This window comes from Orbicella faveolata, unplaced genomic scaffold, assembly GCF_042242905.1.
Source record: "Orbicella faveolata isolate gen_17 unplaced genomic scaffold, um_ofav_v1 contig_34, whole genome shotgun sequence".
Taxonomy (NCBI): Eukaryota; Metazoa; Cnidaria; class Anthozoa; order Scleractinia; family Merulinidae; genus Orbicella; species Orbicella faveolata.
This window is the reverse complement of record NW_028301563.1, coordinates 22,637,501-22,664,698: the sequence shown is the minus strand read 5'-3', so window position 1 is coordinate 22,664,698 and position 27,198 is coordinate 22,637,501. Positions and strand designations below refer to the sequence as shown.

General features: G+C 39.2%; 1 protein-coding gene and 1 long non-coding RNA gene across 3 annotated transcripts in view; both read left to right on the top strand.

Annotated features, from left to right (window-relative positions):
- Positions 1-15,318, top strand: part of LOC110057137 (pumilio homolog 2-like) — a 34,248-nt gene extending 18,930 nt beyond the window's left edge. For both annotated transcript variants that reach the window (XM_089271351.1, XM_020763716.2), the window contains exons 5-10: positions 1,444-1,646; positions 6,552-8,499; positions 9,349-9,486; positions 9,857-10,104; positions 10,682-10,765; positions 12,681-15,318. In XM_089271351.1, the coding sequence (XP_089127477.1) occupies positions 1,444-1,646; positions 6,552-8,499; positions 9,349-9,486; positions 9,857-10,104; positions 10,682-10,765; positions 12,681-12,912 (2,853 nt within the window). In that variant the 3' untranslated portion in view covers positions 12,913-15,318. The remainder of the gene's footprint in view (positions 1-1,443; positions 1,647-6,551; positions 8,500-9,348; positions 9,487-9,856; positions 10,105-10,681; positions 10,766-12,680) is intronic.
- Positions 15,319-20,999: 5,681 nt separating this feature from the next.
- The window catches only part of LOC149105299 (uncharacterized), a 341,662-nt gene continuing 335,463 nt past the window's right edge, over positions 21,000-27,198 (top strand). The window contains exon 1 of the long non-coding RNA XR_016201518.1: positions 21,000-21,104. This is a non-coding gene — a long non-coding RNA (uncharacterized LOC149105299). The remainder of the gene's footprint in view (positions 21,105-27,198) is intronic.

The following is a 27,198-nucleotide window of genomic DNA, read 5'->3' as shown; positions in this document are numbered from 1 at the left end:
TACGAACCCTGTGTATGCTGTGGATTGTTCTCTTGTAATGCACAGATCCTGGCAACCACAAATTTGCATTTGGTGACTATTGTTTACCAATCATTATTTATTGGCCCCTTTCTTTGACAATTGGCCTCTGAAAAGGGTCTTCAGGGGCCACTTTGAACCTCAAGTAAAATTGTCTGGCTGAAACACTGAAAATAATGCAGCAAAAAGGAAGAAACACCAGTGTCCATCGATATTGAAGAGAGACAAGAATGAATGATATAAGCTTCACTACAATGGTAACAAATTCTGCTTTTATTAAAAAACTGTAACCCAATTTTTTTCTGTAGACAAAGTGCAAAATGGCATGGCACAAATTGTAAGATTTCTTGGCTGATAAAAACGTTTGAGGTGGGAAGATTTTCTGTCACACACTAGGCAACAAGCTCTGCAAAGGGATCAAATGTCATTTCGTGAAGAAATATGAGTAGCTGTTTTTAGAATGTCTCCTAATGAAGAAGATTAAGATATTAATTGATTTTTACTTATTTAATACACCCAAATGGGACAACCATCTCAAACCAGGAAGGACATGCAAGGCAGGACAAAATGTGGTCATCTATATGCTTACATGTCGGGAACGATGTCTAACACCTACTGTGTTAGAATGATTGTAGGAACTCGTACTAGTAAGGACCGATTGGGAACGACATGCACAATTGGAATGACAAGGCATGATGGAAGGAACAATGAGAGTGACATAAACGATAGGAACGGGCACAATGGGCACAAAATGGACCATAAAGCGAAGTGACATCACACGTGGTATTGATAATTCTTTAACCAAAAAACATATCAGCAAACAGGGAATTTAAAAAGTTAAAACAGTTTGTGTGCACAGACTTTGTAGCAGAAATCTGCAAATTTTCTTGCAATTATGAGCCTTACATTGATAAGAGAAAATCAAACTATTTTTGTCACGCAAAATATTGCGCTTGTGATCACCAACACTGTGCTCAAGGCTGAAGGAGTTCTTTGAATCACTCAACTGTTAGTAGATCAAGTCATTTGAATTTTAGGTGATGTTACTGTACCTGCGTGTGGCAAGACTCTTTATTCTAAGAGTACTTCTCTCCACCCAGGAGTATATTGGGTACCGGCGAATTGTTGGGAAACCTAACAAATTGCAGGGGAGTGACCTGCGATGGACTAGCATCCTGTTCAGGTGGAGTAGAATTACTCCTAGCTACTTCGTGCTACACAAACCAGGATAAGCTCCGGGAGCTATGAGCCAGTCAGCTCCAAGGCTTCACTTTTTTTAACCTGCATGTGACCAGCACTATATAAGGGTGTTTTTTTCGTTGCATTCTGGGTTAGAGTAAGAAATTAGTTTGCATAAATCATACTTTGCATTGATGCTTTGTCTGACAAGGGACCCAAATCTGATGGAGAGTTAATTTTTGGCAGGGAACGTCTCCATCGTCTGATGTCTTGTCAGATAAGGGATCTAAACCTAATGGAGAGAGCAAAGGTAGTAAAGGAGGCTCACCCTTTGAAGAAGGAACAGGAGAAGAACTCAAGAATGTACTTCAGGAAGAACAAGGACATGAATCTCCTAAGCCCTCCCCTAAGCAAAGTGGAGAGGATGACAAGGCACCTGGAACCTTCAGGTAGGATTCTCTTGTGAATGTTATTATGGTCAAACCCCACCTTATGACTACTTTTTTATTGCTCCAGTACCTTTTCTTTACCTCTCCAAGCTAAAACAATATCCATTGAGTTTATGGACTAAACGTTAAATAGAAGCTCGCTTCTGTGAAAGGATCAAATTTTAGAGCAAAGAGCCGCTCAAAGAAGATGCCACAAGAGTACCTACATGTGGAGGCCATCAAGTCTTGAACACTGCAACACTTCGGTCGATCTTATAAACATGAAGCATTCCAGAAAGTAAAACACAAACTGGATTTAATAGAACAACCTTACCTTAATGAAATACATTCTTGCTAAGAACAGATCTTGTATTTAGGAGACAAAATTACCATCCAACTGACTCAAAGCAGTCATTAAGTTTTCTTTCCTGCTTTTCGTTTGCCTGCTTCTCCACTTCATATCTACAATCCTGGCTAAAAGTCCTTGGGACACTAGACAAAATGACAACTGGTGACATAATATTTTGAAGTGAGAAGTAATTATTTAATTTGTGGGGACCCCCCCCCCCCCTGACGTCTTTGAGATCAATATTTGACAGATCTTTGGATCCTTGCGACTCCAATGGTTCGTTACAATAGTGCATTTGCCGTTCTCTTTTAAGTTTTGGTCTCTCGACCTCATTATTTCGCAAGTGATTCTGAAGGGTACTTTATGCTCTGTTACGAGGAGGAATTTTAAGCAGAAGCTAGTGGAGTGGAGCCGTTTGGCGGTGCCATAACAATTTTTTTAGAGGTCAAAGGCATGGTTTCCTGACTTTCCGCTGTTATCTGCTTGTTGCTTTGCAGAGTGTGACACCTCTTTCATGTACTTACAATTTCTTTAGGCTCATTTCAGTATTGCAAAACATGTTTTAAGCTCTCTAAGTATTGGCTCTGGAGGGACAAAGTGTTTGAAATATTCTGTGAACATGTTGCTTATTTGCACTCTATATTATGATGTCCGGCCCAGCTATTTGATTAGCTGGATTAGAACTGTTTGCAATTACCGAAAATGTAGCTTCTTGACAGGTCTAATTACCTCATTGACTGATTTGTTACAGGCTTGTCACCAAGGGCGGATAGGCGCATCAAAAACAAAGTCTACAGGCTCCCCTGTCCCCGCCCCGGTCGCTTTGCTCTCCAAATTCTTCTGTTTCACGCTTGCCAGAATTTTTTTCCGTCCTTGCTGGGAGCCTGTTCGCAGGCTACAATGTTGTGTTGGGGGTGGGGAGGGGAGGGGGAGGTGGACAGAAAGAGCATAATTATTTGGCAAAAATGCAAAGTGTCCCAAGATTTTTGACCAGGATTGTAGCTTTCCATTCCTAATATACAAGCAGCTTGTCCGCAAAGAAGTCTTTCCCGTTGTCGCTTGAAATATTGCAAATTGTTCGCAAAGCTCTAAGCAGGGAGTTCACAGTTGTCAAACATGCTTGATCAAAGTTTATCTCGGAGTCTTCCAAATCAAAGCTTAACTCTGACTCCAGTGACGAAAAAGAAATGATTTTGAAACAAAACCTGGACATTTAAGCCGCAAATTATATGGGAACTATTAGTTTGTTTTCCATTTTCTCAAGCAAATACAGAAAGCTGACTGAGGCGCTGTTGTTTTTGGTTCCTGGGTAGACATTATCAGCAACCGCCACCCCTGACTCCTTAAACGGGGTAACGTAACAATTCAAGTGCTACTTTGAAAGGGCATAGAAAATTGAGGATTCAACCAAATTCAAAATTTTTTTTGGCCAAATGCTTCAAATAGCAAATGGATTCATTTTAGCAAAGAACATTTTGGGGGTTAGGTGCAATTTTAAGTCTCAGAACAGTATCTGTGCTCAAGAATCCATAATCCTTTTTCTGTTCTTTTTGGTCTGTGTTGATTGGACATAATGTATTTCAAATGTACAGTGGACATGAGCCAACATTCAATTTGGAACTGACTAGAAAATATGTATTCTGAAATTGTATGACAATAATCCTGATGTGAACTAAAATCCAAAAGAGCGACAAAGTATACAACTGATTGGAAGGAGCTGGATGATTGTGAAAATCACTTGCTTTTTATCACCTGTTGTGTTCCATAATGAATACCCTCGTAACAAAGTGGCAAGCTGGCAACTGGGCTTACTGTTTTTTATGGAACTACTGAATTACCATAGCACTTACTAGATACACTCCTTATTGGTGTTTGAGGTGAAATGAAAGCCTTGGAACTTGTTGATTGCTTTGGGTAGCGAAAAATCAAGCATAGTGCTGCATTGATTGTAGGCAGGTGTTTTCATTAAGATGTAACAGATTTAACAGACAGTTTTTGTTTGCTATTTGGAGCTGTATGTGTTTCAAAGTGAATGGTTGTTCGTCATTTATTTTGGAGCATATTTAATTCTATTCAATTATAGTTTAAAACAGGACCTTGACTTTGGCAGCACAAAGCGGTAATTTATGCATCTCAGGGAGCTGAATGTTAAATCAAGGCTATCATTTATTAATGAATTTTGTCTGAATTAGATCTTGGATGTAGGAAACGATTTCAATGGCTTACAAGAAACTAGCCATTCAATTTATCAGAGAGGTTTAAATAATTAAGCTTAGCTGCAGAATTTTAACCAAGCTTTTTTCAGTTTCTAAAGCACAAACATGATTATCAATTAACCTGTGAGTCTGAATTTTGGATTTCATATGTTTGCTGTGATGTATCAGCACAATTTGCATGTTTAGTATTGTAAGGTATGGCTTCCTGTTCACTTGTCTGATCTCTATGACCAATACGATTTTACAATTCAATAGTTTGTTTGTTGATACAATGTCATTTATGGAAAGATTGCTCTTCATTTGTTTCAAATGATTTGCAAAAAGTCTTTGTTAGCTTTTAAGCTTAAGCAGCTTCATATACTTCAGAGCTGCTGTTGTTGTTAGAACATTAGTGGAATAGAATGTCTTGTCTTTTTTTTCCGTGCATGAGGAGAAGGAATCTTAATTTTGACCAGGAATGTTGTACCATAGTGTAAATTGATCTAGAGCTACTCAAAGTTTTGTATTAGGGCTTGTAGCGTTGTTACAAAGTAGCACTGGGTGTAATGATACACACACCATTTTAAGTCTAAGAACATCTTTTCATTTTAATTTTGTGGAAGTTGATTTAAGGTATGTGGGCAATACTAGGTAGGATAACAACTGAACAATATGTTTTACATGGGATTGATTTAGATTAAATAATTGTATTTGGATTTATTTGTAATTTAACCTAGCATTACTTGAGCTTATGGAATCTGGTTATTGAAATTGCTTGATTCCTAAATCAGAACTGCAAAGTGCTCTTCTAGTACAAATTACTCATCTTACATTAATGATATTCAAATGTACTTTAGCCATAAGCAGCAATGTCATAACATGGGGTTCTCAAAAAAACTTCTCTACTGTATCCAAAATGGTAAAACACTACACTTGTCTCACTTCGTATTTCTCTAGAGTCTCTGGGAGTGTGTACACAGTTATCATCAATGATAGCATCCTTATTGAAGACAGTTTTAATAGTAAATGTTGGGTTGTTTATATTGTTTAGAAAACTCTACATTCACACTCAGAGTCACAAAATCAGATGTTGATTTCTCTCAAAACCCACTGAAAGAGTTACGTTATTGTTAAGTTATGGGATAACTATCTTTTTGTAATTGGGTAATTTGCATTCTGAAAATTGCCTTATTGTAAATTGTTCTGTGCTGACAAAGGCTCGTTGATTTAGGTCATGCCCAGAAATTCTCAAATCTCATTTTTTTTCAAGAAGTAGGCCTCTTTTACCTTTTATTGTTGTTGGATTAGGAGAGAAGTAATGGCAATGAAGCAGTCTGAAATTAGGGAATTTGATATATGACATATTTTGGACATATTTTGAAGTCAAGAACTGTTTTGTTTAGCCGTATTTGTATTTAGAGGCCTGGTAACACACACTGTAGTACTTTTTGCACAATCTGACTCGCAGTGTGAAAACAAAATGTCTCAGACTATCCATTTTTCAGGGGAAAAAAATTCACTTTGAAATGAGTGAAATTCTTTTTATTACTCGATGCCTTATTTCTTTTTGTTGATCACCTGATGTTGTTATGTAGCATTTCTCGTGAAGTATTTTACTTCTAACACGACATATTACCTTACCTGACTATTATATTTAATCCTTCACATGTCCATTGGAAAACATCATTTTAAACCATCACCATATAGTTACTTTTGATTCTACACTGAAGAACAGATTTCCTAAGATACAGTGGAACCCTGCCTTAGGGTCACCTCCTTAACCCATTGACTCCTGTGCTGGCCGTAACCAGCCGTGACAAGCCTTGGCCTTTCTTCCACTTCTGACGTCATCACCTTTGACCAAAATTGGCATCATCTATGCTCAACTTCTGCAGGAGGAGAAGATCTTTCCAATGATACCCAGATCAAGTGATCAGCCCAGTGGAGCCCGAGATATGCACAAAATTGCCCAAAAAGTTGAGTGAAAAACTCAGAACAAAATTTCCTGCCACTACACGTGGCTACTCCATGGCAAAAATTGCCTGTCTCGATGGTGCTTTCTCAGAATGTTTTAAACTGGAAGCAAGCCCAGTAGAAGGTCAATCACTGCAGCAAAAAGAAAAGAAAAGGAGAAAAAAGAAAGGGGAAAAAAATCGAAAAGCCTAAAGACGCAGTTCACTTGTTTATTAAAAAGAAGTTGTTAAGAAGTGCATTTGTGATATATCTGTGAATTTATCTGTCAATTTATTCCAGTCAGGAAATTTGACGGTACTCCATTAAAACAACAAGATTTTCCCGCCTGTTGGTGACCGTATTGACGGGCTTCCACTCTGTTTAGAAATTGAATTGTTAAGTTTGTTTTTGTTTTCCTTCTTTCTTCAGCCGTACTCCAGGCAGCAGACAACCTTCCCCAACTTCAGGTTCACAGCAGCAAGATGGTCAACAGGCCACTCAGCCACAGCCACCATCTCAGCCACCAGTGGGCCAGAACAAAGGCAAGCCTTTTAAACAGTCAGATCCTATGGAAGACATTGTCACACCTGTGGCCTTAATAGATCCTCTTGAAAGTGTGCAACTGGAGCAGCTGCCATTTGCTACCCAGAGGGAGCCTGTGATTGGCACTCCTACAAGCCCTTCAGACTTTGTGATGGTTTCTGGGGCATCCTTGCAAGGCCATAATAATGTCACTTCTCAGCATGGTCAATCTCTTCACCTGACACACCAGCATCAGTTGGCGCTGGCAATGGCTGCCCAACAACAGCAGCAACAACAACAACAGCAACAGCAGCAACAGCAACAACTGGGAATGCAGTCTGGCTTACAGTCCACAGGCATTGGACATCCAAACCCATATTTCATTACTGCACAGCCTACACAAGATCCATATGGTAATCCATCACTTGCTGCTGTCAGTGGTGGTGCACCTCAAGTGGTCCATCCTCAGTATGCAGCATATAGTGTTCAACCATGGGGTATGTATTCTGCTGGAGCGTCCAACACAGGAGCTGGGTACCTCCAACAACAGCAACAGCAACAGCAGCAGCAGCAGCAGCAACAGGCTCAACATGCTCAGTTACTTCGTTCCAACTCAGGAGGGATGACTGGGCGGCCCATGCAGGGGCAGATGGAAATCATTGGGACACCACCATCACACCAGCAGCAGGCCATGGCTGCAGCTGCATCTACTGGCACTAACTACCAGCTAATTGCTCCACCTGGTACAACACCATTAGGGTTAGGAGCCACGGCATATTATGATCAGTCAGGAAACTTGGTGCTTGGAAATGCTCAAAATGTCAACAACATGGCTACTGCCCAAATGGCTGCTGGTCAAATAGGAGCCCTTAGAATGGTGTCACCAGTGGTGGTAAATGCTCAGAATGCAGGTGCCAGTTCTGTTGCAACAGGACGAATGGGAACTGCCAGTTCAATGGGTGGGGCATCTAACATTGGGCTTTTTGGACAACAGACACAACAGCAGCCACAATTAAACAGCAGTGCCCTGGGATTGCTTGGTAGTGTTGTGGGAGGTACCTCCGGTGTTGGTGCTGTAGGAACCATTCCAGGAGGAGGAACAAGGAGAGATTCAATGAATGCCACAGAATTTGGCAAACGTGCAGGAATTACCCAGTACTATGCAGCCCCAGGTGCTGTAAGCAGTCTTGCCAGTTTATCAATTTCAGCACAGCCTTCTTACAATGCTCCTCAGGAGCTACCAACTCCTCCTCTTCTCTCACAGGGACAGTCGGGTTTTGGTGGCCAGTCAGGATATGGGGGACAGTCTGGCTTCACTGTTGGTAGCCCCATTTCTAATGGGCTCTCACGTTACATGCAACTTGCAGCTGCTCCAAGGGAGTCCCACACTAAGTATCAAGCATCACTTGGTAGCCTTAGTGGAATGCAATTTGGCACTTCTTCTCTTGGGGGAAGCAGCTTTCGAGGGTCTAGAGGGAAAGAAACTGGCAGGAGTAGACTTCTAGAGGACTTCCGCAATAATCGTTACCCAAATATCCAGCTCCGAGACTTAGCAAATCACATTGTGGAATTTTCTCAAGACCAGCACGGTTCAAGATTCATTCAGCAAAAATTGGAACGTGCTTCTCCCAATGAAAAGCAGATGGTGTTCCATGAAATCCTTCCAGCTGCATACAGTTTGATGACTGATGTGTTTGGAAACTATGTTATTCAGAAGTTCTTTGAGTTTGGGAGTTCTGATCAGAAGCATCACCTTGCAAACTGCATCCGTGGACATGTGTTGCCTCTTGCCTTACAGATGTATGGATGCCGTGTGATACAGAAAGCGTTGGAATGCATTTCTCCAGATGTTCAGGTATGGCGGCTGTCAGTAATTTATGTTTTATTGAGCCCCGGTTATTCAGAAGGACCCGCAAAGCTACCCATGAAATCCGTCACTATTTAGTTGATAGTGTACACAAAGTTGCTAAGTAAGGATTATAACTGTCTTTTCTGGAAGTCCTGAACTTCCACAGTTAGTTGATCATGTTCCACTGAAGTCACAGTTGTACAAAGGAGAGCTACAAGCTTTCTTGTCTGCTCAAAATTACTTAGCGAGATGTAAGGGAGGCATAAGATATACCTGATCAGCTTGAAGGGATAAGAATAGTAGATAGAGAAGATAGACAACTTCAGAAGGTTGTGAATTAACAACCAGATTTCACTCTAAAGTAAACCTGTTACAGTGTGACTACCCCAACCAAGGCCACCCAACAAACTTCTGTACAACTGGGCAAGTGAAATCCTCAGATGTTTACAATAGATATCCCACAAATTGATGTTATGGCCAAGTTGTACAGTACAGAAACAATGACTTTGTAACCAGTTAGATTGGTTTAACATGCACACTGAAGTCCAAAAATGGCTTGCATAGCCCCATCCAGATGAAGTTAAGCAGATAACAAGTGAATATTAACAAGCAAAATCAAATAAAGATGCTCGGGCTGAGGAAGGTTAAACATTTTACAGACATTAAAACATTGACCGATTATTTCATGATGTGTTGTCTTTGACTCAGTCCCTCTGAAGCAAATGATAAATTTGTCCTCCTTGTATTTTAATGTAACTAGCTGTGTGAACTGAAGCTATCATCATTGTTTGTCTCATTACGTCTCATCATGTTTACCTGATGCTAACTTCGTTTATGTCTGTGTTTTAACTTTAGAATGATCTGGTGAGGGAATTAGATGGACATGTATTGAAGTGTGTCAAGGATCAGAATGGGAACCATGTGGTACAGAAGTGTATTGAGTGTGTTGACCCATCCTCTCTTCAGTTCATTATTGGTGCCTTTCAAGCTCAGGTAAATTTTGTGTGATTCAGGGTACAATTACTTATGTTCTGTGCAGTGCATGCATGTACATCTTCCGGAAGATATTTTTTGTTTGTATTCCATGACCCTATTATTGCAAGGGTGAATAGCACAAGCTGGCTTATAAATCATTTTCCAGAGGTTAAATGCTTATAAATCAAATAGACTCGCTACTGGAAAGTGGCTCATCTGGTAGAAGGTGACAGTGGAACCTTTTTGTGGGGAAGCTAGAGCCATTTTTTTTATTTATTGCCCTAAAGTAGCAGTTTAAAAAATTAACAACTCTGAGGTCTTTAAAGGGTTTAACTGTAGAATAACATGTCAAAAGTTCTGTTACGGAGTGAAATGTGTTTATTTATAGGTGTATGCTCTGTCAACTCATCCTTATGGGTGCCGTGTCATCCAGCGCATCCTAGAACACTGCATGCCAGAACAGACATCTCAAATACTGGATGAACTTCACCAGCATACTGAAAGACTAGTTCAAGATCAATATGGCAACTATGTGATTCAGCATGTCCTAGAACATGGCACACCTGAAGACAAGAGCAAGATTGTCCATGAACTCAGAGGCCACATTCTTATTTTTAGCCAGCACAAATTTGCAAGGTACTGTTTCTTTGAGGAAATTACATTGTTACCAGACTGGTATGAGTTGCTGTGCTACCTTTTTTACTGAAAGACCATGCGCATGCTTTTGCCTTGAAAGGGAAAATCTTCTTTTTAAACGTAGGTAAAGGTGTCTGACAATGGTTTACAGTACTTAAATTGGTGGATGTAGTACAACCCATGATCAGCATGTTAGGAAACCACATTTTACAATGTTTAATTAACCAGGTTGGGGTAATAGCCACTTAAACTTTATGCAACCATGCTTGGCTGATGACAAGATATCTAGAATCATCTGCAGCTCACAGAATGGGGGTTGAGACTTTAATGTTTAATAATAGGGATTACTGAGCTCGGTTTTGCTCATGAAAGTGTTATTTATCTTGTCAGTGGAAAGACATGTTATTTAGCATTGACTGGAAATTCTCATTCAGCTTTGAATGTAATGACATAAAAATGAGTTATTTTGTACAGAAGAAAACTTGGTGTGCAAGTTGCTATTCTATCTCTGTTTTGTAGTGCAAGGTTGTAAAACTAAGTTCTTCTTTGAAACTCATATTTGTAATTTAATTTTCAGCAATGTGGTTGAAAAATGTGTAACCCACGCATCTCGTGCAGAAAGAGCTATGCTCATTGATGAAGTTTGTAGTAGTAATGACAGGTATTCCTCTTGATTGTTTGTACCATTGAGTAATCTTATTTTTATTTCTTAGAATGTCTAATTTGGAGTAGTACAGACATCAATTGATGAGATTAATTTCACCCATTGACACCTGCATAGAATTGCACATGACCACCCCTAATTTCCTGGCGTTTTTTTTTTTTTAATATTTCAGAGCAAGCAAAAGCACAAAAAATAAACCATATAGGCAGTAACCACAAACACAAGGTCGGGTTTCAAGACATCATTTACCTATAGTTTAATAACTGAAGGGCCAAAATATTTAAAAAAATATCAAAAAAAGAACTCAACCTGGTGTGTAAAATCGATTAGAAAACAAGAAATAATATTACCAGGTATCTCTTTGTGTGCGAAAAAAATTCCAAACAGAAGTCGAGAGCATTGATTATGCATAAATTAATTAATAACAGTACCGATCAAAAGAAGCCTAACAGGGAACGCTTGACAGGACTCGTTCTGTTGCTGTTCCACACGCGTTCCCGTTCTGTAATAAGGTGATTGGATAACTGTTCATAAACACTCAACATTTTGTGATACTTTTAGTGGAAAGGAAAAAATAGGAACTCTGTTCTCCCTGGTTCCATTGTTGGAGCCTCGTAACCATTGACGCCTATGCCACCCTAAAAATAAGGATAGTAGTAAAAGGAAAAGTGAAAAAAATATTTAAAAAACCAAAGACCCTAAAGACGTACGTCACTTTCTTGTCCAACAACGAAATCTCTAAATTTTGATTTCTGCGCATGCCCCATCAAAAATGTCTTAAAATGCAATGCTAGTGGAAAGGAAAGGCATGCTGTCATGTTGCAAATGTCTTTTCGAGTAGATTGGAGCTAATTTGGCTCATATCCAGGCTGACAATGTCCAAAAAATATATGTTTTTGGCAAAAAGCTCCAGGAGACAATGGGCTAAACGTTGATTTGTAGTTTTCCTTTCCGGTTTAAGTCCCAAAGAAGTTATTAGGAATGAAAACAAGATGTTGGAAGTTTGTAGATTTGACCTGCAAGGCACCATGGTTATAAACACATTTTGAACTCACAATTTCAAGACTAAAAACCATCTTCTTAGGACCCGTAAAGTCGTCAAAAAATATGCTCAGGAGGTCAATTCTGATTGATTTATTCGTCCTTAACAGCAATTGCTGGTTTGCACTGTCACGCACTGTGACACCAAATATCGTAACCGTTCAATAAATTATCTCAAAAATCTGGGATTTGATAGATGATTGTTATATAAGCAACCTCGCCAAGATTGAGGTCTGAGCGGTTTTTCATTTGTGTGTTATTTGGAGAAGGGTTTAACCCAAATTTATACAGCTTTGTATGGAGACACCATGCTGGTGCCCCTCGGAGGGACACAAACGTGGCAGGCGTAAAGTAACAGAAACATCTGTCATTGAGTTTTGCTATTTAAACGAAAAGTTATTAGAAATATAGCCGTGTTTTCAAATTTCTGTGGCATACTGTTGGACAGTGCCTGAATCTCCCACCTGTGGGGTTTGCTTTCAAAATCAAATGGCACAGAGCATTGGCTGCTGTCTGGCTTAGGGTAGAAATTAAGGTTAGGAATCTGTAGAATGGTTGGTTTTCATTGATCGTAGTAAAATACAACTCATGCAAGCCCTGAAATAGACAAAGCACTTAGTCAGTGAGAGCAATTTAATACTTTACCATGAGGGGTACAACAGGGAATTTTAAGTGCGTTCAAAGTGGTGAGACACTGTCTGTAAGTGGTGGCTGTCAGGACTTTGTAGAGTTTAGACTGAGTGCCAAGTACTCTTTGCTTTATCTGATCTTGTCCCATTTACAGTTTTATTTTAGAATTTTTAAATGTTGGCTAACCTGTGACATGGTGATGATATTGAATCTTATTTGGTACAATTTTCTCTTCCTGTAGTGCCTTGTATACCATGATGAAAGATCAGTTTGCAAATTATGTCATCCAGAAGATGATTGATGTGGCTGAACCCCCTCAACGTAAACTCCTGATGCACAGGATTCGACCTCATGTTGCTACACTGCGCAAGTACACATATGGAAAACACATTTTGGCAAAGTTAGAAAAATATTACATGACCATGAAGCCCACACCTGATTTTCTCCCTTTGACCAATGGTCCTTTACTTTAGAAAAATTTCTTATCCCAGCCATGTTGTTTTCTTCCAAATGTTATCAGACTATTTTGAATAGATGTTTTAAAATTTCATTCTTAAAACATGAATCTTAAAGCTGATTTTGATCTAGATTTACTTTCAATTGATTCAGTTGAGCATAGTTTTCATCTTTGTATTATTGTAAATTATTCAGCTTATATTATCCTGTCTAGTGAATTGTTGCTTTAAAGTGTTTTAGTGTCTTTAAACAAAGTATGCAAGGTGGTTCTTACTGGCAAGTTCAAACATTGTCAGATTCAAGCTTGTATTTTATCATTTCAGTGGACTGTTATGAATCTTAATGAACTGGCTGTGAAAGAGTTCAGCCGCACTCGGAAAATTAAGTTGCATATCAATTGCATGCCTAGCATAACTTATAAATTTATTGTGAATTATGTATGTTTGTCGAAAGATGATCATAGTCCTGATGGATTGAAGAGATTTTTGGAAACGTAATAGTTGCACATACATGTACTCAACTGAACAAAGTGTAAAACAGAAACAACAAATAATGCTGATCATATATGAAGAGCAAAGACATTTTCTTGGTATTCTTATCCTATGTGGGTTTTTAGGAGTTGTAAACGTTTATCAATTCAATACTGTTGTAATAATGCAGTGGACATTTTACTATGAAACATGAGCCTTCAAAAAGAAATGAATTATGTATAATAAGTTAAGTGTACAATTGTACCATATGTACAGGAGATGGCTTGTTAGTATGGATAGTTAAGGACTGTTAATCTATTGCCTGTAAATTGTAATGATTTTGAATAAGCTTAGGAACATTCTTATGGTTGGTGAATTTGAATCTGTGGTAATTAGCCTGTGCTTGATAATTCAGAGTTGTTCAATCTTGGATATTTGTTTCCTCAACAGCTAGTTAGTTCAGTGGAACACTTTTTCATTCCAAAACCGAGTAGTAGACTAGGAGCAAGTCCATCTTATAATGAATTTTGAACACTGAATTTTCTTACACTTAGCATATTCTGTGGTAGGAAAATTTGTCAGGTCAATGCATTTGAAGAGATCTTGCATATTTGCTTTGTCTGGTAAGCTACAGCGTAATTCCAGGAAGAAAGAGAGTCAGTTAAATCAATTCCTTTTCACTTCAATCGTTCGGTTGCAATTGTAGAAGGTTATAAAAATTGCTTGCTCAAATACTGTTTTTGCATTCTGTAGCAAACCTATTAGCATGTACAGGATAAAAAGTTGCAGCTGAGTAGAATCTATTGCTAGAACATGACTATCACTGCTTTACAGAAATTAAAACCTTATGGCGACAATGGTAATGACAACACTGTTGATGTGAAAATTGATGATGAGCATTCCTCATGTAATAAAGAGAGAATTGCCGAATACTCACAAGTTAATGTTTTTCCAACCTTCTAATAGTTGTAATTGATTTTAAATATCACTATTAAACTACCCGGTTCTTGCTTCAGAATTAAGAACAAGAAGTGTAAATGTTTCAATTAATGATGAAAAATCTTTCTTAACCATGCCTAGCTGGCCGATGGATAGTTAGGTCTGAATATATAATTAACTGTTGTTTATTGAATGAGTGAGCTCTAACCTTGAGGAGACATTAAGTATCGCTTGATTGCCAACCATGTTTCAAGAACATTCAAGTTTCTATGTTTTGTACGTATGTTGTGAAATATTTGGATTTAATTCAGTCCACATGAACAACCCGAGCTTCTATATATTTGATTCAAAACATTGTAACAAAATTAAACCATAAAGTAATAATTTTTCAAGTTATTAGATGTATACCTTTGGCCACTTTAATGAAATTCCTGTACATTTTGTACATTTGTAAATGACCACCCGTGAATACAGTGTATTACTTTGTAACCAACGTACTGTATAAAGAACCTGCAAATACTTGTTACACTGACGATCGTAAAGGGCAAGTCGTTGTTTTGTGTAGTAAGGGTTGTATTTTTTCAAAAGTCTGGTAATATCGATTATCTCTGGTTTCCTTTGGTTCTCCACAAAATAACGACTTGTCCTTGTGACTCGATGCCGGGCAGGGCAGTTTTCCTTTAGTGACTAGTTCGTTCCACTGTTCATATGTATCCAGGAATAGACTATAAATAAAAAATGACATGGTATAGAGTATGGATTCTGTATCATGTCAATCAAATGCATGTAGAACTTACTGCCGTTTTAGGTTTTAATGTAATTTTAACAGGTTCGTTTTTTCCCGAGCCTTACAGGTGTCATGAAGCAGAAGGGTTTGTGTTTTGTATTTTATTGTGTAATACTGATAGTACCGCCTTGTACAATGTATGCGGTTGTGTAGACGATTGTAAATGATGTAAAGAAAGTAGTCTTTTGAATTGCTGTATTAAAGGTTAAGGTGGTTGCACAAATAAATCGTTGTTTATTGCTGTGGCTTGATAGGTCAGATACTCATGACGGCTACAAGTTGTGATAGAAAGGCATTGACATGGCCAGTAGCTAACACGACTGAGCTGCTCGCCTAAGATTTTTTTCACAGCCGCCGGCCAATTGCTGTGTGTTTTGCCGGGGAAAAAACATCAAGTAAACGAGTAATAATCATGGATTAGCTGAGTGCGTTCGAGTCAATGCAGTTAGGGACTGTGCAATAATTTCCTGGAGGGGAGGGCTGGGAAATGGGTGGAATATGCCCTAAAACTAAGTCATACCCCCCTCTCATTAAGCAAAAATTTATTTCAACCCCCTCCCCTCCCCCTCACATAATGATAATATTAAGGCTAACCGTCCCCTCCCCCCTCTTGAAAAAAGTTTCCTCACATTGATTCCCTCATACCTAGTTTACTTGTTGGAGTTCTTCCTCCGGTACAAACATCACTTCAAATGACTCTTCGACGTGTGTCGAAGAGTCATTTGAAGAGTCGTCAGAATCACTGGACTCTGAGCTTGTGTCGTCTTCGCATGAATTGGGAGATTCCTCATCTACAGCATCTGACACTAAGGTTTCCGCGTGCGTGGGTGAGGACTCGATCAATCAACTCGGCCTTGCTTCCACTTATCTTAAGACCTTTTTGATTAAGATACATTTTCAGCTGCTTGTTGGTAAGCGCTTTTACATCTTTTTTAATTGTCCAAGAAATAAGCGGAAGAGTGTTCTTTCTCTTACTCTTTGGCTTTTGCATGGAGGAACTCGAGGTGCTGTACATAACTTTTACATGCAGTCTCGTCCGTGTTGTACTGGGAACATACTTCTTGCAGACCTTTCTTCAGATAGGAAAACAACAGTTCATAGATCAGAACACCTTGGAGTAGATAAATTTGTCAGTTTTATTCCAATGTTAGTGTTTGTATTTGAACTCTAAGAACTTCCACTACTTTTCCAGTTTGCTAAAAGGAATGAAAAAGTAATGCCCCCTGTATGTATTAAATTTTACATCCACCCCCTCCCCCCTCTCTCTCTTGTTGTCATTTTCTCCTATGCACCCCCCTCTAATTTTCCAAACCCCTCTCTCTCCAGGTAATTATTGCACAGTCCCTTACAAGCATTGGATACTGCCTGGATAATTATATTGTCACACCACGTTCCTGGTTTTGACATTTGCTTTGTTAATTTTGGCAAATATCATCCACCATGCGAATTTGTAAGTGCAAATCAGCAGTTTTATAGAGGTAATGTGATACAGACTTAAAAAAGAAAACAGTCGCCACTGCCGGTGCTACGAACATCCTACGGAATTACAGGCTAAAGGCTTAAATTTGCAAGTCTTTCACTTAGGCAACCCCAGGCTAAGTCTCCATTGACATCTCCGGGAAACAAACCTCCTTTTAAACAATTTAATATTGTAATAATTTCCAGAATACATCTAATATTTTCATGCAATCTATCACTGAGTTACATAGATTTTCGGAGTAAATATTACTCTTAAAGCCCAATTTATATTTGTTGATTTTATGACGAACACGGTATATTTTGAAAAATAGTGGTAACTTCTACACCAAAAGGACACTTCAAGATTTGCGGCCAGCGGTCCTCAGTCAACGTCTTGTAATCTACGGTCTGAGGTCCACTGTATGGAGTCTGTAATCTGTAGTCTGCAGTCTGCAGTCTGCGGTCTGCGGTCTGCAGTCTGTAGTCTGCAGTCTATAGTCTGCAGTCTGTAGTTTGCAAATGTCAGACACCGCTTCAAATCCTCGATCGATATTCAAAACTTAAGCCTTGTTCTCATATGCCACCGACATACCTGGGACATACCCGCCGGCATGGCCCGGATCATAATCCGAATCATAATCATAATCATAAGCCGAATCATAATCTATTCCAGGCATTGACCGTCGGCTTGCCTGCGAAGTTGAGCTGAGTTCTTCGCAGGCAAGCCGGCGGTTGTAAACATCATCTGCGGGCGCAACGTACTCCAGTAAGACGATTCGATCCATATCTACAGGTAAAATGGTTGAAAATTGCGCAATTCGATTTGCATTTCGCGCAAATTTGAGTACGTCGGCGATCCATCGCAGGTGCGCCGGGGACCCACTGGGACAGATCGCTGAACGTTGTCAGTTGCAACCGGCGACTACGTCGCAGGTAGGTCGGCGGGATATAAGAACCAGGCTTTATGTAGAAGTCAAATCGAAGATTCAACCCCCCCCCCCCTCCCCGCCCCGGGCATACCCCGGATATTTGACGCCTTTTCCTGCACGGGGGGAAGGGAATTTGATCATCTTAGTCTTCCCGGGGGTGGGGCATTTGATCACCACTCATAAGGGGTGGGGAATTTGATCGCTAGCCTCGATTTCATGTCATGTGTCCCGCTGATTCCACGAGGGCTAATAAATCATGGCGGAGAAAAACTTTGATGAATTCAAAGAAAAAGATTGCGGATTCGTCGCGGATTCGCGGCGGATTGGTTGAAAACCAAAGGCCTACACAAGCTTTGTTCCGTATTATAATTATTGAAGAGGCCTTCAAGCAGGGGATTGAAGCTCAAGGCGGCCTTATCACATCGGCTAAAAAGTGTTGCCTTTCCTTAAAGGAAGTGAAGATTTGGGTTAGCCATCTTCAAGAAAAGAAGGAAAACCGTGCAAAGGCAGTGCAGAAAGCAAAAGAAACAAGAGGAAGGAAGAAACAAAAGTGATTTCAACAGAAACAAACATATTTTACACTGATATATTCTTTAAATAGTTTAAGTTCATTTTGAAAACTACGCAAATTTGAAAGTTCGCATTGATACTGACAGAGCGGTAGTAGCATACAAATTTATAGTTATGTTCTACATCGACAGAGTGCTAGTATGATTATTTCAATTAAACTAATAAAAGTTTACATAATTAAAGGTTTAATAATTTGACACCAAAATTTGGCAACTTAATAATTGTTTCTCTTTTACTGATGTGTCCAATATTTAACAAAATTGGCTTCAGTGAAACAGAGGTATTAAATTCACATATTTTAAATTGAAATATTCTCTACGTGTTTCTCTACGAGTAGAACATTGGTCTAGTGTAATAATAACATACAGTTGATCCACATCGACAAAACGCTGCTTTTATATTAGAGGTTTATTGATAATAATTCGACATCAAAGTTTGTCAACTTTGTTATTTGTTCTCTTTGATTATTACCTGTTACCTGTCCTCTCCGTGCCTTGTGGCATGTAGGGCCTTGGTTCTCTTTGGTGTTGTCTATTAAACCATGTTTACATACACAACTTCACAAGCATAATAGAAGCTACTGAAAAGTTAAAACAGTAATCTGGTAATTTTTCCGGGGGTGGGGAAATTTGATCACCTGAAATGGACCTATTATGGGGCATTTGAACAGCTTTTTGGCCCGGGAAGGGTAGGATTTGAACAAAAATTTTCCAAAAATTGAAATGCCTGGGGGGTTGCCCGGGGGGAGAGAGTGTTGAAGCTTCGATTTGACTGGTACATTACTTGAAAACGTACAACCGATCGTCATGGTTTGAGGACTCTGTACTCGTTGATCTTCCATTCTCAGGCCACCTAATAATTGATTTGTATTTTTCCTTTCTATTTTTAATCTCAAAGTAGTAATTTCTCTACATGTCAGGAATGAAAACAAGACCACATGAGATCGAGGCCATTTGTGCCACGCAGCCGGCCAGTCTAAGCTGGCGTCCAAACCCTGAAATCATGTGGCATCGCGATCGAGAGCCGCGGGACATCATAAGTTCCGCGGGAAAAACGATCGAAATAGTATGCGTTCTCCTTCGTCGAACGCAATTAAGAAGCTTTAAGAGCTTAGAACAGGGACTGGATGACCCCTTTCGGATGAAAGGAGCGGCGCAGCATAGTGAAACCTTTATAAATTTAATCACGCGATTAACGAAAACCTGATTCAAAGGGCGCGAGGGTTTTCGGATTAGCTCCAACTATAAAGACTTTGACGAGACCAGCGTGACTAATTTGTGACACAGGACAGCTTGCGTGACGAATAAAGATACTACATTCACCGACCTATTGAAGCTGACGTTAACGAAGTTAACGAACAGAAACCCGACACCTGTCACTACAGTAGCTATACCCAAGTGTCGTACCCTTTCCGAGACCATCTCACGGATCCTACTGCCCTACAACATCCGTGTAACCCACAAACCTACAACTTCGTTACGACACTGACCAACGTTAAAACAGGGATGAATCCAGCAGCAGACCGGGAGCAAATGCTCCGACTGCCAGGCTTCCTACATCGGTGAGACTGGTAGAAACCTTTACACGAAACTGACTAAACACAAACAAGTTGCGAGAAATGGTGACGCCAACAATTACCTTGCTAAAATAAAGAAGCCCCGACTGTGCTCTGTTCTGTTGTAAAGCACGCAGGAAGCGGTAGAGCACGAAAGAAGTGTAGGGGAAAACACGAGACGTAGTCGAGTGTTTTTCCCTACTTCTTGAGTGCTCTACCGCTTCCTAAGTGCTTTACAACAGAACAGAGCACAGTCGAGGCTTCTTTATTTGTTTTATGATGAAGAATCAGATAATTTCCCCACGCATTCGGCTGAATTTTCAAACCAAACTTTATTTTCCAAACGAGCAAAAGTCGCGTCAGCCGTTCACTGTTCTCTGATAAAGCACGCTAAAATAAGCCAATCACAATCCTTGTTAGAATTGTGCAAATAATTTGATTGGCTAACGAAGCGACAGCTGTCAATCACAAACTGGACTTCAGCTAAGCTTTCAGTTTCGAGAAGTTTGAGCGGCTTTCGAGAGAAGAACGATGCCTTCAAAGTTCGCTTTTAAGTTAATTTTTAAATACGGATCTCAAGGCAGGTAAAGGTTTATAGTCCAGAGGAATCCAGCCGTATTGTGGCCCATGAAAACGAGCACTTTTCCAGTGGAAATTACGAAACGCGGAGCTCAAAGCTTGTGGATGTAAATGCGAAATGCCGGGTTGAATTTGAAAGGAGCTACAGTTATTTACGGCTTGTAGCCGCATGCAGCAAGATTGCCCGAACTAGCGTAAAAGTTAGAAAGACTTAACGGCTCCCACTGGTTCTACTTCGAACACAGAAGAGAATATCAGAGCAAGTTTTGCACTGACCACTCGTCGGTTTACTTCGCTGAGATGACCGGAGAACGAGCGTTACTACACTGCATGTAAGTGTTGTTTGAGCAAATGAGCATTTTTAATTGTAAATTTACAAAAATAAAGCTTCTCATCATAAACAGAGACAGTTCAATTGTTTTCTGTCGTTGTTTTACTTCTTAGTATAATTTCTGCCTTCGTAACAAAATTAATGTCTTTATTGAAGCACTGTTTAGGTTGAGAATTTGTGAATTTCGCTACAGCTGTACATGTTTTGTCGGCGGGAATCTAGCAAAACTTGTTATTTTAGTACAGTTTTAACACTACTGTTGCTAATGGTCTCTGTGAGCCATATTTACTGCAGAAAAATAGCTCGCTTCCAGTGCGTTTGTCTGAGTCACAGGGGATGTTTAATTTGGGTCAAATTTGTCAAAATTCCGAAGCAAAAATTTGGAAGCCAACTTACCGTCATCAACCCGTGCTCTGTTCTCTGATAAAGCACGCTGTTTCAGCCAATCAGAGCGCGCGTTATATGGAAACTTTATTATAAGTACACCACCAACTGAAAAACCTCATCATTCTGGGACTCTGCAGTACAAACTATTTTCGACGACTTACTCTGGAAAGCTGGTACACTAACTCAGAACAAACGCCTCTTAAGGTGGCTCCATAGGGTAATCATTTATGGCGTTGCACGCGCAAGTGTTATGTTTTGAATGCTGTTTTTGCATTCGCTTTCACACCTAGTCCCCTCAAACTTATTATATGTAATAAGCAATGATTAAATAGTGTTTTGCTATCATCTCTGTTAAAATTTTGGGATTTAGTCTTAAATAATAAATGCCCAAACAAAAGTGTTTTTTACTGTTTTTATGGTTTTATTTATGATTTTCATGAATTTCCTTCGGTGAAATCATCCAAAATTTTTACATCACATCGCTTCCAGCGGGATACGAATTTTAAACACGAAAAAAGTAGAGGTTGCAAAGGCAGTTTTTTCGATATTTTCAAATTTGTCTTTTACTGCTGCAAAAAATCTGGTCTTATAGATTTCCCTGAAAAATGAGCTCCGACTAAAGTAAAATATTTTCTACCAATCTGCCAAATTTTACGGAATTTCACCGAAGGAAACGCGAGAAAATTCACTGTCAGTTTTGCTTTTTGTGCTCGTGTTGACGTAATAAAATATCAAAAAACACTGACGTTTCCTTTGAGCGCGCGCAGATTACTTCCTCAGCGCTCGCGCCATCGTAAGACTATAGGGAGCCACCTTAACAGATATCCACAATTACCGGCACCTTACAAACGACTTATTCACGAAATAAACCAAACTGACAAAGGGACCTCTGACAGACCCACTTAATTTTACTGACAATAAACGGACCTCAAACAGTCCCACTTAATTTGACTAACAATTGCTGGTTCCGTCACGAAAAGTTCTTAGTCTAGAGCTCCGACACATTGAAATTAATGTTTCTTCTAGTGCAAGAACGGTTCAGTGAGCAAAAAATTCGAGCGATAACCAGGAGATAACTCGTCTTAGGCCCCCACAGGAGCCATAATCGGGGACGGAGACCGTAAGTCTTGGGATCCGCGCGCACCTGTGATATAGGACAATTTTTCTATTTTTAGAACAAATTGTGCCATCCTGACGTCATATATCCGCGCGGATCCACGCACATGTCGGGGACTCCCGCGTGGATGTTGTCACGTTGCGTGATCAACTGGTGAGAGTTGAGAGATTCTCTTTCATATTTTCACAGCGATGGCAGGGAATAAGGCAGGGACTAAGAACCAGGGCGCTTATATTTAGTTTTATGCTCTAAGCTAACGGAAAAGGTGGGTTTTTCAGGGTCGAAAACAGGACTTCAATCTCGCGCTGGAAATGAATAATAAGATCTGCTCGCGCTTGTTGTAATTTGCGTTTGTTCTGACTTAAGAATATAGCTAGAAAACTCTCTACTCTGGTATCGAGTTAATTTGTGAGTTTCTCAGACAATGCTTAATCATAACCAAAACCTGTTTCGCTGGTTTCTTATTGTTTCTGCTTGTTTGGCGAGTTTGCAAAAGTTTTTGAAAGGAAAGTCTGACGCGTGCAAGTAGTCATTTGCATAGTGCAGCTCGTGCACTTTCAAGTCCGAGTCGGTGTTTTCAATCGTCAACAAATCTTGACTAAGATTTGTTTCGTTATCTTTTGTGCTGAGACGAACGCAAAAAGGCTACTAACATCATGTGTGTTTCTTCAACAGAGTGAAATTTTACTCTGCGAAAATGAAAATAGACAAGGAGTTTTCATAACTCGATCAACAAAATCGAAATCCGACCAACTTCGAATAACGATAATCGTTATTCGAAGTTGATTAAAGAAAGCGTCATCGTAACTTTGCTCATTATTTCTGCTTTATTCACATATTTTCAACTTAGCTTTTAATATGTTATCAAACATTCATCAATCTTAAACATAGTTAAAAACTATAGACTTACTGTTTGAGTTCGATGTATGTTTTCACACGAAAGTGTGGCGGAAGTACAATTTGTCATGTTTACTGACTGTTCAAAACACACATCGGCGGGAGGGCTATCTTTAAAATGGGGAACGGGGAATCGGAAAATCCAGGAATGGAAATGGAAATGGAAATGGAAATGGAAATGGAAATGGAAATGGAAATGGAAATGGAAATGGAAATGGAAATGGAAATGGAAATGGAAATGGAAATGGAAATGGAAATGGAAATGGAAATGGAAATGGGGAACGTGGAACGGGGAACGTGGAACGGGGAACGGGGAACGGAGAACGGGGAACGGGGAACGGGGAACGGGGAACGGGGAATCTTTAAAATGGGGAATCTTTAAAAGCGGGAATCTTTAAAAGCGGGAATCTTTAAAATGGGCAATCTTTAAAAGCGGGAATCTTTAAAACGGGGAATCTTTAAAAGCGGGAATCTTTAAAAGCGGGAATCTTTAAAATGGGAAATCTTTAAAAGCGGGAATCTTTAAAACGGGGAATCTTTAAAAGCGGGAATCTTTAAAATGGGGAATCTTTAAAGTGGGGAATATTTAATAGCGTTAATCTTTACTGAAAAGTGAACGAGAATCTCTCAGTTTCCCACCGGAAGCTATTTATTCTCTCACATGTATCAACTCAACAGGTACAGAGACAGTTGTGGAATTTATCCATTGTAATTTTATTGCACGCTATTAAAGCACATCGATTTCGCGGGATAGTGGAGTGGTTCAAATCTCGATTCTCACTCTGAGATCCGCTAGACCGACCAAAGAATCTAACGGCCTGGATTTATCTTAACTCCGGACTGTGACGTTTAGTTTCGCAGCGATGGATATTTGTCGTATCCTTATCATGTGCTAATGGAAGGACTTACGACTTAACGACAAATATATGGCAGGGAAAACACGTTTTTGATTGTTTAATCGATAAATCAACAGTCCCCTCAGATGACGTCGCTAAAATTCAAACTACAAAACTATTAATCATCCTGAGATTTTACTTTCATGATGTGTAAGAGCAGCTGAAAACTAATAGTCATACAAATTTTTGCTCCAAGTGGGTTCTTGGTTTTGTAATAGACTGCGCTTGAATTTCTAAGCTTTTGCGTGACGCGGCATTTACATGACGGGCAAGAAAGCTGTCTTGTTGGTTAAAAGAGTGACTTATTTCGGGGAATTTGGCTATCTGAACAGTTCATGTATTAGAAACAGTATCATTTTTAAAATGTTTTTGAGTTCCTGAAGAGATAAATTCACGCTTTTGTAGCAAAACTCAGTGACAGATGTTTCTGTTGGTTTCGGGCCGCCATCCGGATGGGCGCCAGCATGGCGTCTCCATCAAAATCTCTATAAATTTGGGTAACAAAATTCTCCGCATGTCTTGCGTAAGAAACATTGCTGTGACCTGAATCTTAGCGAAAGTCTTTGCATATTTACCTTCTTTCTCTTCAAGATTCTGGACTTTATCGTTTGAACTGTTTTGATTTTGATTTTGTTTATTTTGAACGGCATGACACTGAAAACCGGCAATAAAGCAATTCGATGCTCGATGCCCAAACGATGTGACGGCGAATTTCGCGTATAATCCGTCACCCCCCAAGTGGCTATCTTTAAAACGAGGAACGGGAAATCGGGGAACGGGGAATCGCAGAATCGGAATATAGGGGAATGGGACTGGGGAACGGGGAATGGGGAATCTTTAAAATGCGGAATCTTTAAAAGCGGGAATCTTTAAAATGGGAAATCTTTAAAAGCGGGAATCTTTAAAACGGGGAATCTTTAAAAGCGGGAATCTTTAAAATGGGCAATCTTTAAAAGCGGGAATCTTTAAAATGGGGAATCTTTAAAAGCGGGAATCTTTAAAACGGGGAATCTTTAAAAGCGGGAATCTTTAAAATGGGGAATCTTTAAAAGCGAAAATCTTTAAAACGGGGAATCTTTAAAAGCGGGAATCTTTAAAATGAGGAATCTTTAAAAGCGGGAATCTTTAAAACGGGGAATCTTTAAAATGGGCAATCTCTAGAAGCGGGAATCTTTAAAAGCGGGAATCTTTAAAATGGACAATCTTTAAAAGCGGGAATCTTTCAAACGGGGAATCTTTAAAAGCGGGAATCTTTAAAATGGGGAATCTTTAAAAGCGGGGAATCTTTAAAAGCGGGAATCTTTAAAACGGGGAATCTTTAAAAGCGGGAATCTTTAAAATGGGCAATCTTTAAAAGCGGGAATCTTTAAAATGGTGAATCTTTCAAAGCGGGAATCTTTAAAATGGGGAATCTTTAAAAGCGGGAATCTTTAAAATGGTGAATCTTTCAAAGCGGGAATCTTTAAAATGGGGAATCTTTAAAAGCGGGGAATCTTTAAAAGCGGGAATCTTTAAAACGGGGAATCTTTAAAAGCGGGAATCTTTAAAATGGGGAATCTTTAAAAGCGGGAATCTTTAAAATGGGGAATCTTTAAAAGCGGGAATCTTTAAAATGGGGAATCTTTAAAAGCGGGAATCTTTAAAACGGAGAATCTTTAAAAGCGGGAATCTTTAAAATGGGCAATCTTTCAAAGCGGGAATCTTTAAAAGCGGGAATTTTTAAAACGGGCAATCTTTAAAAGCGGGAATCTTTAAAACGGGGAATCTTTAAAAGTGGGAATCTTTAAAATGGGCAATCTTTAAAAGCGGGAATTTTTAAAACGGGCAATCTTTAAAAGCGGGAATCTTTAAAACGGGGAATCTTTAAAAGCGGGAATCTTTAAAACGGGGAATCTTTAAAAGCGGGAATCTTTAAAACGGGGAATCTTTAAAAGCGGGAATCTTTAAAACGGGGAATCTTTAAAAGCGGGAATCTTTAAAATGGTGAATCTTTCAAAGCGGGAATCTTTAAAATGGGGAATCTTTAAAAGCGGGAATCTTTAAAATGGTGAATCTTTCAAAGCGGGAATCTTTAAAATGGGGAATCTTTAAAAGCGGGAATCTTTAAAACGGGGAATCTTTAAAAGCGGGAATCTTTAAAATGGGGAATCTTTAAAAGCGGGAATCTTTAAAATGGGCAATCTTTAAAAGCGGGAATCTTTAAAATGGGGAATCTTTAAAAGCGGGAATCTTTAAAACGGAGAATCTTTAAAACGGGGAATCTTTAAAATGGGGAATCTTTAAAAGCGGGAATCTTTAAAACGGGGAATCTTTAAAAGCGGGAATCTTTAAAATGGTGAATCTTTCAAAGCGGGAATCTTTAAAATGGGGAATCTTTAAAAGCGGGAATCTTTAAAATGGTGAATCTTTCAAAGCGGGAATCTTTAAAATGGGGAATCTTTAAAAGCGGGGAATCTTTAAAAGCGGGAATCTTTAAAACGGGGAATCTTTAAAAGCGGGAATCTTTAAAATGAGGAATCTTTAAAAGCGGGAATCTTTAAAACGGGGAATCTTTAAAATGGGCAATCTCTAGAAGCGGGAATCTTTAAAAGCGGGAATCTTTAAAATGGACAATCTTTAAAAGCGGGAATCTTTCAAACGGGGAATCTTTAAAAGCGGGAATCTTTAAAATGGGGAATCTTTAAAAGCGGGGAATCTTTAAAAGCGGGAATCTTTAAAACGGGGAATCTTTAAAAGCGGGAATCTTTAAAATGGGCAATCTTTAAAAGCGGGAATCTTTAAAATGGTGAATCTTTCAAAGCGGGAATCTTTAAAATGGGGAATCTTTAAAAGCGGGAATCTTTAAAATGGTGAATCTTTCAAAGCGGGAATCTTTAAAATGGGGAATCTTTAAAAGCGGGGAATCTTTAAAAGCGGGAATCTTTAAAACGGGGAATCTTTAAAAGCGGGAATCTTTAAAATGGGGAATCTTTAAAAGCGGGAATCTTTAAAATGGGGAATCTTTAAAAGCGGGAATCTTTAAAATGGGGAATCTTTAAAAGCGGGAATCTTTAAAACGGAGAATCTTTAAAAGCGGGAATCTTTAAAATGGGCAATCTTTCAAAGCGGGAATCTTTAAAAGCGGGAATTTTTAAAACGGGCAATCTTTAAAAGCGGGAATCTTTAAAACGGGGAATCTTTAAAAGTGGGAATCTTTAAAATGGGCAATCTTTAAAAGCGGGAATTTTTAAAACGGGCAATCTTTAAAAGCGGGAATCTTTAAAACGGGGAATCTTTAAAAGCGGGAATCTTTAAAACGGGGAATCTTTAAAAGCGGGAATCTTTAAAACGGGGAATCTTTAAAAGCGGGAATCTTTAAAACGGGGAATCTTTAAAAGCGGGAATCTTT